Raw genomic sequence first — 14879 nt, 5'->3', positions numbered from 1 at the left:
TCCGGAAGTCGACTTGGAATCTGAGTAACTAAGTAATGGAACAAAAGTAAAACGTGAAGAAGACATAGGTGATAAAGGAAAGACTAAGGTCAGTGTTGCATCAGGTTATTAAATCAAAAATACAGTCGAACCCAAGTGGAACCGGGCAACGGTGAAAGGTGAATTGCAACAGTAGGTATTCAGATTCTCCTCCTTTCTTTCTTTCGGTCATACTGGGCGGAATAAGGAGTGACTGAATCTAAGGTGATTTGATTCATCTTCTCATCCAAGGGAAAGGAGGATCAGGCATAACAATGTACTGAGGAGGGGGACGAGACTCCAAACGACGAGACAAGGCAGCAAAAAGGTCCTCGCGAGCTTTCTTACGAGCAGATGGCAATTGCTCGCATTCCGGAGACCCAGCCGCGCAATCGTACCAGTCACGGCTGCTGATGTGTTGGTGAGATTCTGGCTCAGTAGTGAAACCATTTGCACGAGCTTCAGCAACAAGATCTTCCAGAGCATTAGGGGTTGGATCTCTCGCCTGTCGACCAAAAGGGAGGTAATTGTACCGTGACACGATTTCTTCCTCGCCGTTATCATGGTACACAAGCATGGGAAGCAGTGGTTCGCGAACAGCCCTGCGGTGCGGTGGCAGCTCTCGAGCAGGAGGCACCATGGGAGATGGGAAAGAAGAGAATTGAACCCGGCGAGTGGGCAGAGATATCTCTCTACTGATTATTTCACCCTGGGACGACCAGCCGAGTTGGCGGAAGGGAAGTGATTTCTTGTAGACCTCGTAGCCGCCGCATGATGAGCCTTTAATTGGTGGGAATAGTTCTGGCTCTAAGGCCCTGAAGGCCGGGTAAGGCGTAGGAGGAGGCGATGGGCTCTTGTAGGCGCTTTCTTCTTCCTTGACTGGGGATGTGTTGCCCTCGTTGTACTCCAGGCCGTTTGAGAGGCGGATGTTAGGGGTGCCTGTGGTCTCTGGGCCCCTTATCGGATATTCGTCTGCATTGTGTCCCTTGTACTTCTTGTCGAGCACCAACTGGTGCTGCGATTCTGACCGCATGCCGACGACATATCCACTAGTAGTTTTTAGGCTGCCAAAGTCGAGATTGTAGAGGTGCTCGCGCTCGCATCCGAAGTGGACTCTGGGCTGAGGACCTGGGCTGTCCAGGGCAAAGATGGAACAGGTCGAATGAGCGGTAGTTGGCGTCTTGACAACCTTGTAGTAGAAGTCCATTTTCTCAGGCGTATATCTAGCGAGACTTTAGGGTATTCAGGTATCGAACCAGAAATTGAGAAGAGAATTATTGACGGTGCCTGGGAGTGGTAAGCAGTGAAAGCCGCAGATGAGAAGACCCAGATATCAAGGATGTGCGAGTGTGAGCTAGCTAGGCGAGCAGACGCCGATATTCCCGGCCACCAGGAGGACAGACAGAACCTGCTGAGCAAGCCGGGAGGAAAAGCTCTTTGTTCAGGGAGCGTGAGGGTGAAGCTGTGTTCTTCACTTTGTTCAAATTCGGGGGGCTGGGGGTCGAGGGAGAGAAGAGGCTTCTGCAGATTTCCAAAGTGAGGAAGAAGAGATGGCATTCAATGTTGATGACCATCGATATCTCCTGACTGGATACGCTATGTCAAGTTATGAAAATGGTATATTGTGGATGTCTCTCTGACGTTTGACTGGCCTCTTGCTCCAGTGGTATTCAGCAGCTAAAAAGGGGGGGGGGGGGGCATATCCCATCCATGTCGTTCGTATATTAGATAGAATAAAGACGGGCAGTAGGGTATAGCCGTCAAGATAGATCATTAGAGAATGCTCTTTCGATTTGATTCCCCTAGAAGATGTTAGAAACGAAGACGCACCCAAACCCATCTCTACATATCAAAGCTTTCAGCGCCATTAAAAGGGAGAAACAGACACGAGTAGCCCCTACTTGTATGGCGCAGACGAGCTTAAGACGGCAAATCAGACAAACGCCCCTATCCGGTTGCGATCCCTGTAGGGAGAAATTAAGAAGGCAGATAGGAGGGACAGGAAATAAGGGGGAGAAGCTGCAGAAAGAAGGGAACAAGAGAAGGATTCAATTCATGGAGAAATATAGTATCATGACGCAGGAGACAAAAGTAAAAAGGCCGGAGGAGAAAGAAGAAGGAAAAGTCCATGAAGATATGAAACAAAAATTCGCCTCCGATTGTTTCCCCTTCTCCCAATGGCCGTCTTTGCCTCTCCCTTTTCCATGATTCAGCTTTTGTTGGATGAAGAGTATTAGAAACATAAAAAAAGGGCCTTTTATTGATTCTCTGCTTAGATGAAATTTTTGTTAATTGCATCAAGAAAGAAAGGAAAAAGAGTTATTTGTTAGTTGAGTAGCAGCCTTGGTGTAAGACCGGCCCTGTCACCCTTCTTAAGGAGCCAGTCCATGTACATGGAGGTGTAGAGATCTGCTCGCTTATTTGCCTCCAAGAGAAGGGAAGTTCTTCTCGTCGACGGTAGGGCCTGTAGCATGGGAAGGGCCACCGCGAGGAGCTCCGCGACCATTTCCACGGCCACCACGGAAGTCACCACGACCGCCACGACCGCCACGACCGCGATCGCCGCCACGGTCACCACCACGGCCACGGCCACGGGAGGAGTCGCCGCCACGTCGCGGGACCTCCACGAAGCGCATGTCGACCTCAAGGACGTTCTTCTCCTTGCGTTGACGCTCGCGCCTGGTCTCCTTGCTCTGGCCTTTGATGTACTCGTCCTCCTCGTCATCGCGCTTCAACTCCTTGGCAGCGGCCCATTTCTTGTCCATCTTGGCTCCCTCGTTGGCCTTGCGGGATTCTTTTGCGGCGAGTTCGAGCTTGGCCTGGGCTTGCTCAGCGAGGTAGTCAGCATATGATTTGCTCTTGTCCTCTGGCTCCTCAACAGGCTCCTCAGCATTAGCCTCGGCGGCTTCTTTCTCCTCAGAGCGGGCAATATCTTCTCCAGCACGCTCATCCTTCAGAGCAGACTCGCCAGAGCGAGAACCCCAGCCCTGTTCGACCTGCTTCTCTGTAATACTGCAGATAGGCAAAAAATAACACTAATTAGTAGCCGCTCTTTATAGCAAAATGGAATCTCACAATATTAATGACAACGGTAATAATAATAATAGTACTTACGTTCTGTCGGTGCGAGATTGGCGGTCATCCCGAATGTTGTAACCGCGGGTATCACGGTTTCTATGGGCAGCTGGCGGAGCGCGGTCACTGGGGGCATCAGTTGGCCGATTGCGGTTGTTCTGAGATCCGGCGTTGCGGTCACGGAATGCTGATATACCCAAGATCACCTTGTTAGAAAGCAACGTCCTATAGATTGATATTGATAATGTCGATAGGGCGGGTAAGTTTGGATGTGGTCGTGCTTGCCCACGTGACATCATAGTGGAAAAATCGCCACAGCCAAAAAACAAATAGAAAGAAAAGGTGGGATTGACAGATTGGGCGGGCATGGGAGAAAGATCGAGTATATAATCTATTTACCTTGCTCGTTTCCAGGGAGCCTGGGTCCACGGTTGCCACGAGGAGGAGGAACAGTGTCGCGAGGCTCGCTTGGACCGTCGCGCTTGCCACGGCGAGGAGCGCTCTTGTCGACGACCTGAACTGGAGGTTCCGGCTCTCGGTTGGGATCGAGCTCAGGGTCGTTGCCTGTGTGTTGGGCGTAGATGTTAATGTCTGTAGATCAAAATAGCAGCCGGCAGTCTGGGGACGTGGGGGTATAGCGCAGCGTCTTATTCGATGGTAGCAGGATAACTCATACCAAGAAGCTCGTACATGTTCTATATCAACCCCCCAAAACAAACATGTCAGCCAGCCGATCGTAACCATGCATCGAGCCTCTCAATTGCCCATGTAGAGAGCTGCCGGGTAAGAGAACATGCAGCAGGAAGGGCAAGCCGAACGCACCTTGGACCGGACGTCCGCCATGACGCCTGGATTTGATATTGCCTTCCTTGGAAGGCTTTCTGTTTATTGCAACAATTCGGGGATACGGAGCGACCTGGACTCCAGAGCAGAAGGCAGAAAACCCCTTAGCGAGCAAAGGAATTCGGCCTCGTGTGCTGTGGCGATGCGGTGTTGTCGACGGTGCGAAGGAGGTGTTGTTTTTTCGCTGTCGCTTTCTCGCCCGTCCGCTTATTTGCCTGCGTCGCTCTTTTCGCGCCCGCCCGGAAAAAAAAGGCGCCCTAAGCCTGTTTCGGAGTGCAGCTTCTTGCTTCTTCGGGTTAAGCGAGTTTGTTTGGGCCGCGCGGAGGAACGTCGGGCCGGCGCTTGCGGGCGGCGCGACTTAGGGCTTAGGGCAGATGCCCCGAAGAGGAAGGGCGTCGATAAGAGACTCAAATAGACAATCGACAGAGATACAGACAGTGATACGCAGCCAGACAAGATATGCAGTACTGATGATGATGATGATGATGATGATGATGATGATGATGATGATGATGAGCATTGTCCATATTGTCCATACATAAAGTGGGTATCGAAAGAAGTCGTTTTATTCTACCCTCCTGTTCCCTTCCTCCAACAGACAAACGACAAGAAAAAGCAAACAAACAAGCTTAACGCCTCGAAAATGCAGCAGACTCCCTCCTTGAGCTGACTGTAGATCCCTTCCTCCGCCTGCAATGTAGCAGGTCCCTAGTAGCTAACGATATACTCCATAAAACACCTCATATATCTCTAATATGTCGTACCAACATAGGCCTATTTTGGGCCTGGCCAGATTGGTCCGGCATGGTCAAAGATGTTGCATAACCAGTCACGTCAGAACGATGTATATATGCAAGAGACCGTTTTTGGTTGTTTTTTTTTTTTTTTTTTTTTTTATTTATTTTTTTTTTATTCTTTACCTTACTGCCGCCCATGGCTCTGAGTATAGGTAAAGGGTGTGGGGAAGTGCATGCTGGCGGACAGACCAAATGGGTCGGGATCCATCATGGGGTCGAATTGCTCAATAAACGATGTGCTAGCTGTCATACCTTCAGCATCGCTGCTGGTTGATATCGGGTGGTGTCGTTGCTGTATACGTGGCAGAGACTGCTGAGATTGGTAGTCTGCTGCAGTACTGCCTTCTGGCGGATCGGGTCCGTCCACAGAGCTTGAACGAGCATCATATTCCTGTTCTGCATGACCAGTGTTAGCAAAGTAATGTCGAGGATAGAAGCATAGGAGAAATAACAAGTGGGATGGCCCGACTTGCCTAGCTGGTTATATTGCTTTTGAAAGGGGGAGAGGTAGTAAGTAGGTGGTATCCGTGACGGTAGGATAGGAGTTGGCTCAATACTTTCGGTGGCAGCAGAAGTGATTCCCGGTCCAAAACCACCTGCCTGGGGAGAAAGTTGAGCTCGATGGTACGGGTGAGGCTTGTACTGCTGTTGGTGCTGTATGTCGGCTGCCGTGGGAGAGACGGTCCCCTGCAAACCAAAAGCTGTTGACTTTGTTGCCACTGGAGACGACATATGAGAGGACGGAGATGTCTGGAGCTGCGGAGACTGCATAATGTAGCTCCCCTCACGATGTACTTGTGACACGGGAATAGGCTCTAACTTCGGGAGATGTGTGGTCGGCCCTGGGGGGGCCTGTTCTAGAGATGAGCCGTGAGATGGCTGACTGGTTGGCAGCCTGTTAGGGGGTAGATTCGGGCTACCACCCCTGAGACGTAGCTCAGCCTGTACGTCGACACCTATGTACGTCAGTATTCGACTCTTGTTGATAATATGGAACACCGTGTAGGTTTAGGGGTTGGCTACCTTTCTCCAGCAGAATCCTTTCCAATAACGAGTTCTTATATCGCAGCATAAGGCATTCGTCCGCGGCGTTGCGGTGGCTTTGTTGTAAGCTATGTAACGCTTCCTCGTTATGCTTTATTGTGGTCTCTAGCTGTTTTATATATTCGGTTCTTCTCTCGCGAAAGGCCGCCTGGGCCTGTCTGTTCCGCTGTTTTCGTTCTTCAGAAGTAGCATAAATCTGAAGCAGTGGGCACAACCAAAAGGCGGAGTGCAAAAAGCACACCGACCAGGTATCATAGTGTTAGCCTCTCGTGCTCGTACAAATCCAATAGTCTAAGAAGAAAGATTGCGTAAAGTAGGGGAGAGACTGCGGTGTATCAATATCCTCTCTCCCCTTTTTCGCAGGAAAGGCCAAGTACCTACTGGCTTTCTTCCGCCCTTGCGCTTCTGTCTTTGCACAGGGTCCTGAATAACAACCTCCCCCTCGGGCTCGGGTGTAGATAAAGACGAACTGCATGATCCCTCGACTGTATGGTGTGGCTCGGACTTTGTAGCTACGTCGTCCATATTGACGCCATTCCTCGATCCACTATGGTCGATAGGCACCGATCTCATTTGGCGGGCAAGTTGCAACACGTTGGTATTGAACGGCCTTGATCCTAAGCTTCTCGGCCTGCTTTCCCTTGACGCCGACAATTGCTAGAGGGTGAGAGCCTGTTTTACCAGCCCGCACGCAGGAATGTATAAATATATAAACAAAAAGCCACCTTGAGCTGGATTGGGTGGAGGATGAAACTGGCGTCACGGGTACGGCGCAGAGAGAATGCACCAATTGGTCATAGGTAAAAGAAGCGCGCGGCTGGCGAAGGTAGTTGAGCAGAGCTGGTTTTGAGGAAAATAGAATAGCCAGCGTCTTATTGAAGCTATGAAGTCGTTTCTGTGTCTTCCCTAGAACTTCACTGTAGCGGCTCCAAGTCGATCCAGTGTATCTCCATCCGGTGGGCTCGGGGGACGTTAGGGGTGTGGAGAAGCGGATGATAGACTCGTAGTTGAACTGGGGGAGGATCCAGGGAAGGAAAATAGAAGAGGAAGAAAAGCCGACGGCCGCCGCTCAAGTAGTTATAACTTAAGTACTCCGTAGTTACGGGGTAACTCGCTGAAAGCTCCTGTTTTCCTTGACAGGCTGCTACTTGAAAAGGGCTAGAGGGATTTGATCCGGCTTCAAGTATATCACGATGGCCTTTGCATCAAGCGGTCGAGGAACGAGCGAGCGAACAAGCAAGCAGGGGAGCGAAGGCCGTCCGTTTTCTACCCTTGCTCCAGAGCCTAGCTCTCCAGTCCTTGCGTCTTCTCTCAAGATCTAGAAAACTGTTGCTTATGCTATCCCTTGTCAAGGTGGGAACTCTCTTTCGTTTCCTAGCACATCTTTCCCTCCTGTCCGTTCCCTTGGGGCGCCTCTCTCTTTGCCTGTCTTCTCGTCTTCTCTCTCTTTTTTTAACCTTTTGGTCTTTCTTTCTTTTTCCTTTTCGTTTTCCTTTCCTTTCCTTTTCTTTTCTTTTTTCTTTTTCTCTTCTTCTTTTTTTTTTTTTTTTTTTTTTTTTTTTTTTTTTTTTTTTTTTCAACAGAACCCCAAGTGGACACAAGAGGCGGCCGTGATATGTGGCAGCGGCAGGGCAAACGAAGGTTTAGTTTTGGGTGGAAAGGAGCTGCTGGCCAGTCATGGGGTTGAGAATAGGTGCTTCTTGTCTCTCCCTCTTTACGCCATCTTTATCTTCCCGCTGTCCACTAAGTAGGATGCTTGCGCCCTGAAGTGGGAAGGTGGAAATTTTTAAAGCATCTGGCCATAGCCACAAGTTCATTGAAAAAAGCCGAGTCTGGGTGTATAGGCAGTGATGGCCTTCAGCACCTCGCTTCGAGAAAGGTGGCACGATTAGCCGCTTCATCTCTTTTCTCTTTCTCCGCAAAAATACGTGAATGCCCCCCAGAAAGCCTCCTGTACGAGCATCATGGCCAAGCATACTCCGTAATGGACTATACATCGACCATCCCCCAGAGCCTCCCTTTTCGATTCGGTTTGCGCAGGTTGGACAGTGAACAACATTTCGTTGGCTGTGTCCTTGCAAGCCAGGGGGTTGTGGGGGAGAAGTCAGGCACTCGGTCTCCTCCCTTTTTGTTGGCCCCCCTTAGCCTTTCTACCCATATGTATGGACGAATTCCAGAAAAAAGCCTAATATGATAGTTAGTCTGGAAATTATCCGGGGGAACCAAGTCTAGGAAAATCACTCAAAATCGATGATCCCCCTTGGTTGATCCATCAGCGTTGGGAAAAAGTACGAGATGTACCAAGTAACAACCCGTTTCATCGGGAACTCGAGGACTTTAAGTCTAAGCGTCCTTCTTCGCCTTGTACGGATAAGTACTGAGAATTTTATCTTTTTAAGCCGATGTTGGGGAGAGGTAACGGATAACGGCCTCGTACGTTTATACTGCATACCTCCTGAGGCTTCCTTCGCAAGGTCAGCCGGGAAGACCCCCGTCAACGCATTATGTATATGTATCATTAGAGAACTACAGCAGAGCGGTAGCAGGCGTATTAATGCATCTTCTATCCGTAATCCAATCGGATCATGACTTTTCCCATCGGGAAACTCGGGCTGCTTCTTCTCGTTTCTTCTTCTGTTGCTTCTCTGCTCTGTCAGTGTCTGTCATTCTGTTACTGTCAGTGATTTTATTTCCTTTTCTTTTCTTTTCTTTTCTTTTCGAGAGGGCGGTTGTGGTGGTGCTTCGCTCGCGGCAAGGGTAGATTATCTGGGCAAAGCAAGCCATCGCCAGGCATCACGGTACTTAGGACATCCACCGACCTTCCGGAATCGTTATCCGCTGGCATCGATCAAGCCTTTCTGGTCAAGATCCAGAAACAAGCTTGCTTTTAGACCAAAGAGAATCAATTCCACCTTTGACATATCGAGGCTAGAAATCCACGAAGGTAAACTAGTCGGCTAGTCGAAGTCTAGTGCCGGCTGCGTTGATGAGATCCCCCCATAGCCTCGATCCCCAAAAGCTCGGAGCCGGGAATAGGCTATCAGTCAGCAGCACTTCTCAGGATGATGCGCAAAAAAAAAAAACACCCAAGATTTCACGAGACAGCCAGAGAATCATGACTGCGTCTGAGAAGGGGGGAAATGCCTGGCCAAGTCATCACAGAGTGACAGGTTCTTTCTATCTCAAACGCAAGGCCAAGCGCACCCCCATGTTGTTCCTACACCTCTTGGTGCTGCGCGAAGAACTGTGAGCCTCGCTTCGAGGGGTTCGTGGCGGCCATGCTGCTTGCCTCGTCTCCGTCTTCTTCATCCTTCCTCATCTCCTTTGTCTAGATCAGCTCTGCCGTCCAGAAGCCGCCCGAACAAGGGACGTCTTCGATCTATTGATCTGGCCTGCGTCGTTTAGTTGGTTAGTTAGTGACCCCATCCACCACCCAGATCTTTGGCTTCCCGAAAAAAATGTTGGAAGGAAACGCCACTATTCCATGGGTGCGCGTCTCTCTCCCTCCCTGAACGAGGTTCTTTTCTTCTTGTATGTATGCACTGCCCGGGATCCCAGCCTGTACGGAGTACTGGATTTCCCCTTGACCTGCGGAGTCTGCGTTGCGTTGCGTTGCTCTGCTTGTTTTTTGCTGTTGTTGGATTTTCCTGCTTCGTCGACATTCTCGGGCGAGTCGCTTAGTCATCATCGGCCTCCCTCGCCGACGTCAACATCCATTTCGACCGAACTTTCGGCTTGGACGGCGACGTGGACAGCGTGGCCAGCGTGGACGAAGTGGACGAAGGAGACGAAGGAGACGGCAACGAGATGGAGCAAAGAAAAGAAAGCATGGAGCGGGAGAGAAGGCGACAGCAACGATGCAGAGAGAGCGTGAGAAGGCGAGAAGCCACACACCCGACTGCAGGTGGCCGGAACAACTTCCTCAGCCATGTTTTATACAGATTGCTGGCGGTCGTCCTTCCCCGGCGCTGCGCATGGCACCATCGGTTCGCCATAGGCAAGTATATGCAAGCTGCAAGAAGTTGGTATCTTACCCTTCGTAGGTACATGCATTGGCGCAGAGTACCTCGTGTAGATTCTGGCCGATGTGCCCTTCCAACGGTCTCTATGATGACGTACGAGCCAACCACCAACCAAGGAGCAGTCAAGGCATTGTCCTCCATTGATGGGCTCCCACACGCAGGAAACGGCCCGAGTCTGCCTCCAGGCCACAGTCTAGTCGAAGCATGCATAGCATGGAATATATAAGCTCGTATGTACATGTGCCTATGACATACATACCCCTACATAATACCCGTACGTACGTACTGTGCATCCGGCCTCGACACTAGCGGGAGATCGTGCCGTGCAGTCGCTTTTGACAGGTCACAGATCAAATAGGAGCCTCAGTAACCAGAATGAAGGGATCAACTTGTATCATACGTTTGGGGTTACGGGTAATCCCCAGCTCCGTGGACTGTGCTCCCCTTGAAACCGCTTAATTTCATTGGGAGTGCCTTGCTTTTACCGCTTGCAGTGATGGCAACGATGGCGATGCTGCTGCTTCTCCTTCTGCTGATGGACCACTCGGGGAAGAATCGATAGTGTATTTAGAAGTTGTTGGTTTGTGCTGCCAAGATGATGACTCTATGGAGAGCAATCTATCGTGAACCCAAAGATCGACTTCTTCCGGGCGTCGGGGATGAGGGCGGGGGGCGGAAACTGTTCATGGTTCATCCTTTGAGCCATTGATAACAGAGAGCTAGTAGGAACAGGGATCGTGTGGGGGAGGAGATGCATATAAACACAAGAGTGCTCTTTCTTGTAAGTTCTTACCGCCACTTCATAAGGATAAATGGGGGTTGTATGGAGCACTCCATATGATAAACTCGAGTTTTGTTTATAGTCATGAGATCCATTTCTTCCTAAGTATATCCGTATCTGTGACATCGTTTGCGTGGAAGGGAAATGGGACCCCTTAAGGTCTAGTAGACATACCGTTCTTGTTTGCCCGTTCACGCGTAAAGGTACATTATCTGTGAGTATAGTTAAAAGTACTATTGAAACGAACTTAGGCTTCAAAGAGCCCATCCTTGCCCTAAATCGGCGTGGATGAAACCTAACTTCGGCCCCTTCTCTAAGATTATATATCATCAATAAATTCGTGAGTGACAGAAAAGAGAGGGGAAACCCCCTCCCGGATGAGGAAGTAAGTAGAAGAAGTACAAGGTGTGGGATTCCAAGAAGAGAGGCACATGCCATCAATTTTACTTCCTTGAGGCATGTGTTCAGATAGTATCAGAACCCGAATTTCGAGCCAAGCGCTGAAGGATTTAACATCAGCATTCATGCCAGTTTTTAGCTTATCTTCGTAAAACAGGGAGATATTAACTTACCTCCCAGAACTGCCTTCTTCTTTTGGTTCCTGACAAACTTGTTAACGTCATCTGCTAGGCCGCTGCTGTTCTCTCCAAGGCGATCCATGCTATCGCCCATAATGTTTAAATTTTCAGTTCTTTCCTGCATTTGTCTTTGCATATATGCCCAATATGACTCTTGTGAGCCCTGTGAGTTAGAGGTGTTGGTTCTGGGAAGACGCCCTTCACGCTCTGCCCTTTGACGCTCTTGCTCTTCGAGACGCATTTGCTCGAGCATGCGCTTAGAGGGAGGGCGGTTTGGTCCTCCAACTACAAGTAGATTTGCGTTAAACCAGCTACTGACACGGATGGCTTTGGTTTATCGAGGCTAACAACTTACCCAATAAATCCACATCTGCGGTTGATACAAATTGTGTCCCGGATATCCATTGTAGATTGGAGATGGCTGGGCGAGGTGGAGCGATTGCTTCGGGATTAAAGAGCCTGTCTGCTGACCGGAGCCTATATGAGAGGATATTTTGTCAGTTTGGTGTTCACATTAGAGGGAGACAACAACTTCATTTCCACGTACAACGGGCTGCTGACACCCCAAACATGAAGCATAGCCATTTCAGATGGTCCTGTCCATGCAAGAATATCTCCGGATGGTGATATCCGAGCATCGCCCAACCTTCTAGTATCAAGTATCTTTCCAATACTTATAGAGCCAATCTCCTTTAAGGCTGGTATGGAGTACGCTCTAATTTTCCCATCACCAAATAAGCCTACCAGGCTGCATCCCCCAGGCGAGTGAACCACAGAGGCAGCATCACACATGAAGTCATCCCAATTCTTATGGGCGCCTTTGGAAGTAGAGGGTTTGAAGATATGACAACCAGAAGGTGTGACCGCGACAATCACTCCATTGACTTTACCTCCATTTCGTAAGTCTGAGACGGCTTCCTGCGTAGCTAGTGTCTGAGCTCCAGTCTCCGCGTTAATAGGGCAAATGGATAGCACCCTGTCATCCAAACTACACGACCCAACAAAAGACACGGTATACGTTGCGCCAGATGAAGGAAGGATTTTAAATGTAGCTAAGTGACCGTTGTTGGTGCCAACAAAGCAGCTGATACTCGAGTAACCTGGGTATAATCAGCAAGAAATATTTGGGAAATGAGGGAAGATTAGCTGAGATTAGGACTCACTGTCATCTTCAATTCTTAAAACACCAAATTCAGCGCAAGTCGGCCAATCTGCCCCTTTTTCCATTGAAGAATGGCTTTTCCAGCTGCTTCTCCGTGACTGTTTGGCTGCGAAATCTGTCAAGTTCGCTGAGTATATCACAGCTGGGCCGCGTAAGTCAAGAAATGCAATGCTTCCAGACTTATATCCAACACAGATGAATCCTACATCACTGTGCTTGAGAACGGTAATTGGTCCCTGGCTTTGGTCTAGCAGTGCAAGAGGGAGTAGCCCCTCCTTCAGTCCAGGGTCACCTCTGTGAGATATGCTAGTAATCTGGTCCGGCCCATTATTCTCCCCAAGGGGCACATCTCGGCCAGCGTTTTCATTCCGACCCCATTTAAACACAACTAACTCTCCGCTTTGGAGGCCAACAGAAAGTTCGCCTGCGGCACCAGAAAACGACATCTGGGTGGCCTCAATTTTATCATACCTCCCAACTGCGCGAGCCAGATCCACTTGAAGAACTGTTGGATTCTCTATCTGGTCGTCATGCCCGATATCCCAAAGACGTATGAGACCATCTGCATGTGCAACAATAGCAATATCGCGGGTTTCAAAACGTTTCAGTGCTTTTTTTTGCTGCTGCTCCTCCGATAAGAAGGGGTGGTCCTTGTGCTCTCTTCTCTCGCCAACCAAGCCATCTTGTCCTGTCGATGCAAGCAAGATCAAATTTGGTAGCAAATGGGTGGACCATTGTTAAAGAAGGAGGGAAAACATTGGTAGGAGTTATGGGGTATCCGCTTGGAAAGCTTAGAGTAACTAGTTCCCCGGATGATAGAAGAGCAATAACTGCAATAGGATCTTGAGCACCCCCGAAATGGGGTGATGCTCGGGGAATTAGGCAAAACTGGGCTACTTCTGCATTTGGCGGAGTCGGTAATGTTGACTGACGCTTTAAAGATGAGAAATGACCAGACAGGACTTGCCAGGAAGAAGTTTGGTAGTTTGGAGTAATCCCGAGATCAATAAACGTGAGCCCTTTTGTCATCTCAGTGGTAGGTGTTCCACCAGCTATTAGTAGTCCCGTATCGTCCGGGTTTTCTTTGCAACACCATGCAATTTCAAAAATAGGTGCTTTTAGTGAGAAAGTACCAGGAGTTGAGCCAGATGTAGATGCGACTTCGCCTGGTTTATTCACATCTATTGCCTGTATCGTTCTAGCCATGACGACACGCCCATCTTTCGGGTCCCAAAACACAAGAGATGAATCTTCGTGCGCAGTTAAAACAAAAGTGGCAGTTGGGTGCCAGAGTGCCTTGACAACTTTAGGCCACCTCGTCTCACGAGCTGAGGAGGGGTCTGAATCACCACCCGGAGCGCCCTTGGGTACCTCATACTGGAAGTACTTGACAGGGACATTTTGTTTGATAGAAAATATCACGGCTCCGTCCGAGTATCCGATCAGTAGAGTCCCTATATCCTTTGGATGAAAAGCAAGGGATACTATGGGGAGGAACCTGGCCCTCGAATTTCTCTCTTTCCATAAATTTGACACTTTGAATGGAGCTACCATATGCCGGTCGAGGTCATATGTGACAAGCTCGCCTATCGCCGATAAACGATCAGCTAGGGAAAGCTAGAAATAGCAGCACATGGAACAATTGTCATAACCAACCGTTCTGTAGCCCGATAAATGCATAGTCTAGGGCTGGGTCTGTAAGCACGCACGTAGCATGCCCAGGCGGCGCATACGAAGTGACGAGCTTTCTCTCATCAAGCGAGAAGACGTATAGCTCATTCTTCGCAACGGCGAGTAGCTTATCTCCGCAGAATTGAAGAATACTCGTTGACGCTTTGCGAGGGAGGGAAAAAACGGCAGAGACTCGCTCTTGTCCAAACACATAAATCTCCCCGCTGCCGAACTGCGTCTCGCTTGTGCCGGCAGCGAGTAACGACTGAACGGGGTCATACGCTATAGCGCTGATTCGGGAATTTATGCCATAACGAGCCACCTGATAGAGTGCCGAGTTAGTTCACATTACGCAGAACTCATAGGGGTGGCTGGCATGCATCCAGGCCTCTCTAACTCGACGGACTCACCTCGTCTATGAGGAAGCTTTCCGGCGAGAGGCTCCCGGAGAGATCACTCTGGATGCCAGCCTGCTTTCCTCGTAAAAAATGGGCCATCTCTATAACCAACGCGTTAACGAGCGTACGTACTTTGACACTGGGATAGTTTTATTCTTAAATCGCCAGCAACCAAGATAAACCGAAGTGGTTCACGATTAGAAGCAAAAGGCGTTTCTGGCTCGCGCTCTTGGCGGCTGACGTCAATTAAATAAGCTCACCAACGAGAGAGTTAAATGCACGTGAAAGGGCATGGACCTCACTTCGATAACCGCTAGTTATTTGTCGACACAGTATAAAACAAAAACATGAGAGAACACAAGAAGTGCTTGGATAGTCATCTTGCGGCTTTCCTTTTTATCTCGCCTCTCTTGTTAGCGGAAGGGGCCGGAATCCAAATCCCGAACAAACGCCTCTCCAAATCCATCCCAGAGCCCTTTTTTCCCAGCTC

General features: G+C 49.5%; 7 protein-coding genes across 7 annotated transcripts; 1 reads left to right on the top strand and 6 right to left on the bottom strand.

The window, feature by feature from the left end:
• Nucleotides 1-253: 253 nt before the first annotated feature.
• On the bottom strand, nucleotides 254-1225 carry ARB_05534 (uncharacterized protein; the record flags this gene model as incomplete). Its single annotated transcript, XM_003016091.1, has 1 exon — nucleotides 254-1225. One exon carries the CDS (start codon nucleotides 1223-1225, stop codon nucleotides 254-256), a length of 972 nt encoding a protein of 323 aa, XP_003016137.1.
• Nucleotides 1226-1827: 602 nt separating this feature from the next.
• Nucleotides 1828-2226, top strand: ARB_05533 (uncharacterized protein; the record flags this gene model as incomplete). Its single annotated transcript, XM_003016090.1, has 1 exon — nucleotides 1828-2226. The coding sequence occupies one exon, from the start codon at nucleotides 1828-1830 to the stop codon at nucleotides 2224-2226; it is 399 nt and encodes a 132-aa protein (XP_003016136.1).
• A 209-nt stretch (nucleotides 2227-2435) lies between these two features.
• Nucleotides 2436-3785, bottom strand: ARB_05532 (telomere and ribosome associated protein Stm1, putative; the record flags this gene model as incomplete). Its single annotated transcript, XM_003016089.1, has 4 exons — nucleotides 2436-3030; nucleotides 3133-3373; nucleotides 3493-3684; nucleotides 3770-3785. 4 exons carry the CDS (start codon nucleotides 3783-3785, stop codon nucleotides 2436-2438), a joined length of 1044 nt encoding a protein of 347 aa, XP_003016135.1.
• Nucleotides 3786-4857: 1072 nt separating this feature from the next.
• Nucleotides 4858-5504, bottom strand: ARB_05531 (bZIP transcription factor (MeaB), putative; the record flags this gene model as incomplete). Its single annotated transcript, XM_003016088.1, has 2 exons — nucleotides 4858-5129; nucleotides 5207-5504. The coding sequence occupies 2 exons, from the start codon at nucleotides 5502-5504 to the stop codon at nucleotides 4858-4860; spliced, it is 570 nt and encodes a 189-aa protein (XP_003016134.1).
• A 1916-nt stretch (nucleotides 5505-7420) lies between these two features.
• On the bottom strand, nucleotides 7421-7753 carry ARB_05530 (uncharacterized protein; the record flags this gene model as incomplete). The annotated part of the gene is made up of 1 exon (XM_003016087.1): nucleotides 7421-7753. One exon carries the CDS (start codon nucleotides 7751-7753, stop codon nucleotides 7421-7423), a length of 333 nt encoding a protein of 110 aa, XP_003016133.1.
• Nucleotides 7754-8360: 607 nt separating this feature from the next.
• Nucleotides 8361-8561, bottom strand: ARB_05529 (uncharacterized protein; the record flags this gene model as incomplete). Its single annotated transcript, XM_003016086.1, has 1 exon — nucleotides 8361-8561. One exon carries the CDS (start codon nucleotides 8559-8561, stop codon nucleotides 8361-8363), a length of 201 nt encoding a protein of 66 aa, XP_003016132.1.
• Nucleotides 8562-10899: 2338 nt separating this feature from the next.
• On the bottom strand, nucleotides 10900-14488 carry ARB_05528 (uncharacterized protein; the record flags this gene model as incomplete). Its single annotated transcript, XM_003016085.1, has 8 exons — nucleotides 10900-11123; nucleotides 11153-11443; nucleotides 11514-11635; nucleotides 11706-12258; nucleotides 12322-12930; nucleotides 12995-13906; nucleotides 13977-14256; nucleotides 14402-14488. The coding sequence occupies 8 exons, from the start codon at nucleotides 14486-14488 to the stop codon at nucleotides 10900-10902; spliced, it is 3078 nt and encodes a 1025-aa protein (XP_003016131.1).
• Between the last annotated feature and the right edge of the window lie 391 nt (nucleotides 14489-14879).

The sequence above is a fragment of the Trichophyton benhamiae genome (genome assembly GCF_000151125.1).
Source record: "Trichophyton benhamiae CBS 112371 chromosome Unknown contig01145.0, whole genome shotgun sequence".
NCBI classification, from domain to species: domain Eukaryota; kingdom Fungi; phylum Ascomycota; class Eurotiomycetes; order Onygenales; family Arthrodermataceae; genus Trichophyton; species Trichophyton benhamiae.
Note: the sequence above shows the minus strand (reverse complement) of the source record. Positions and strands in the feature narration are given on the sequence as shown.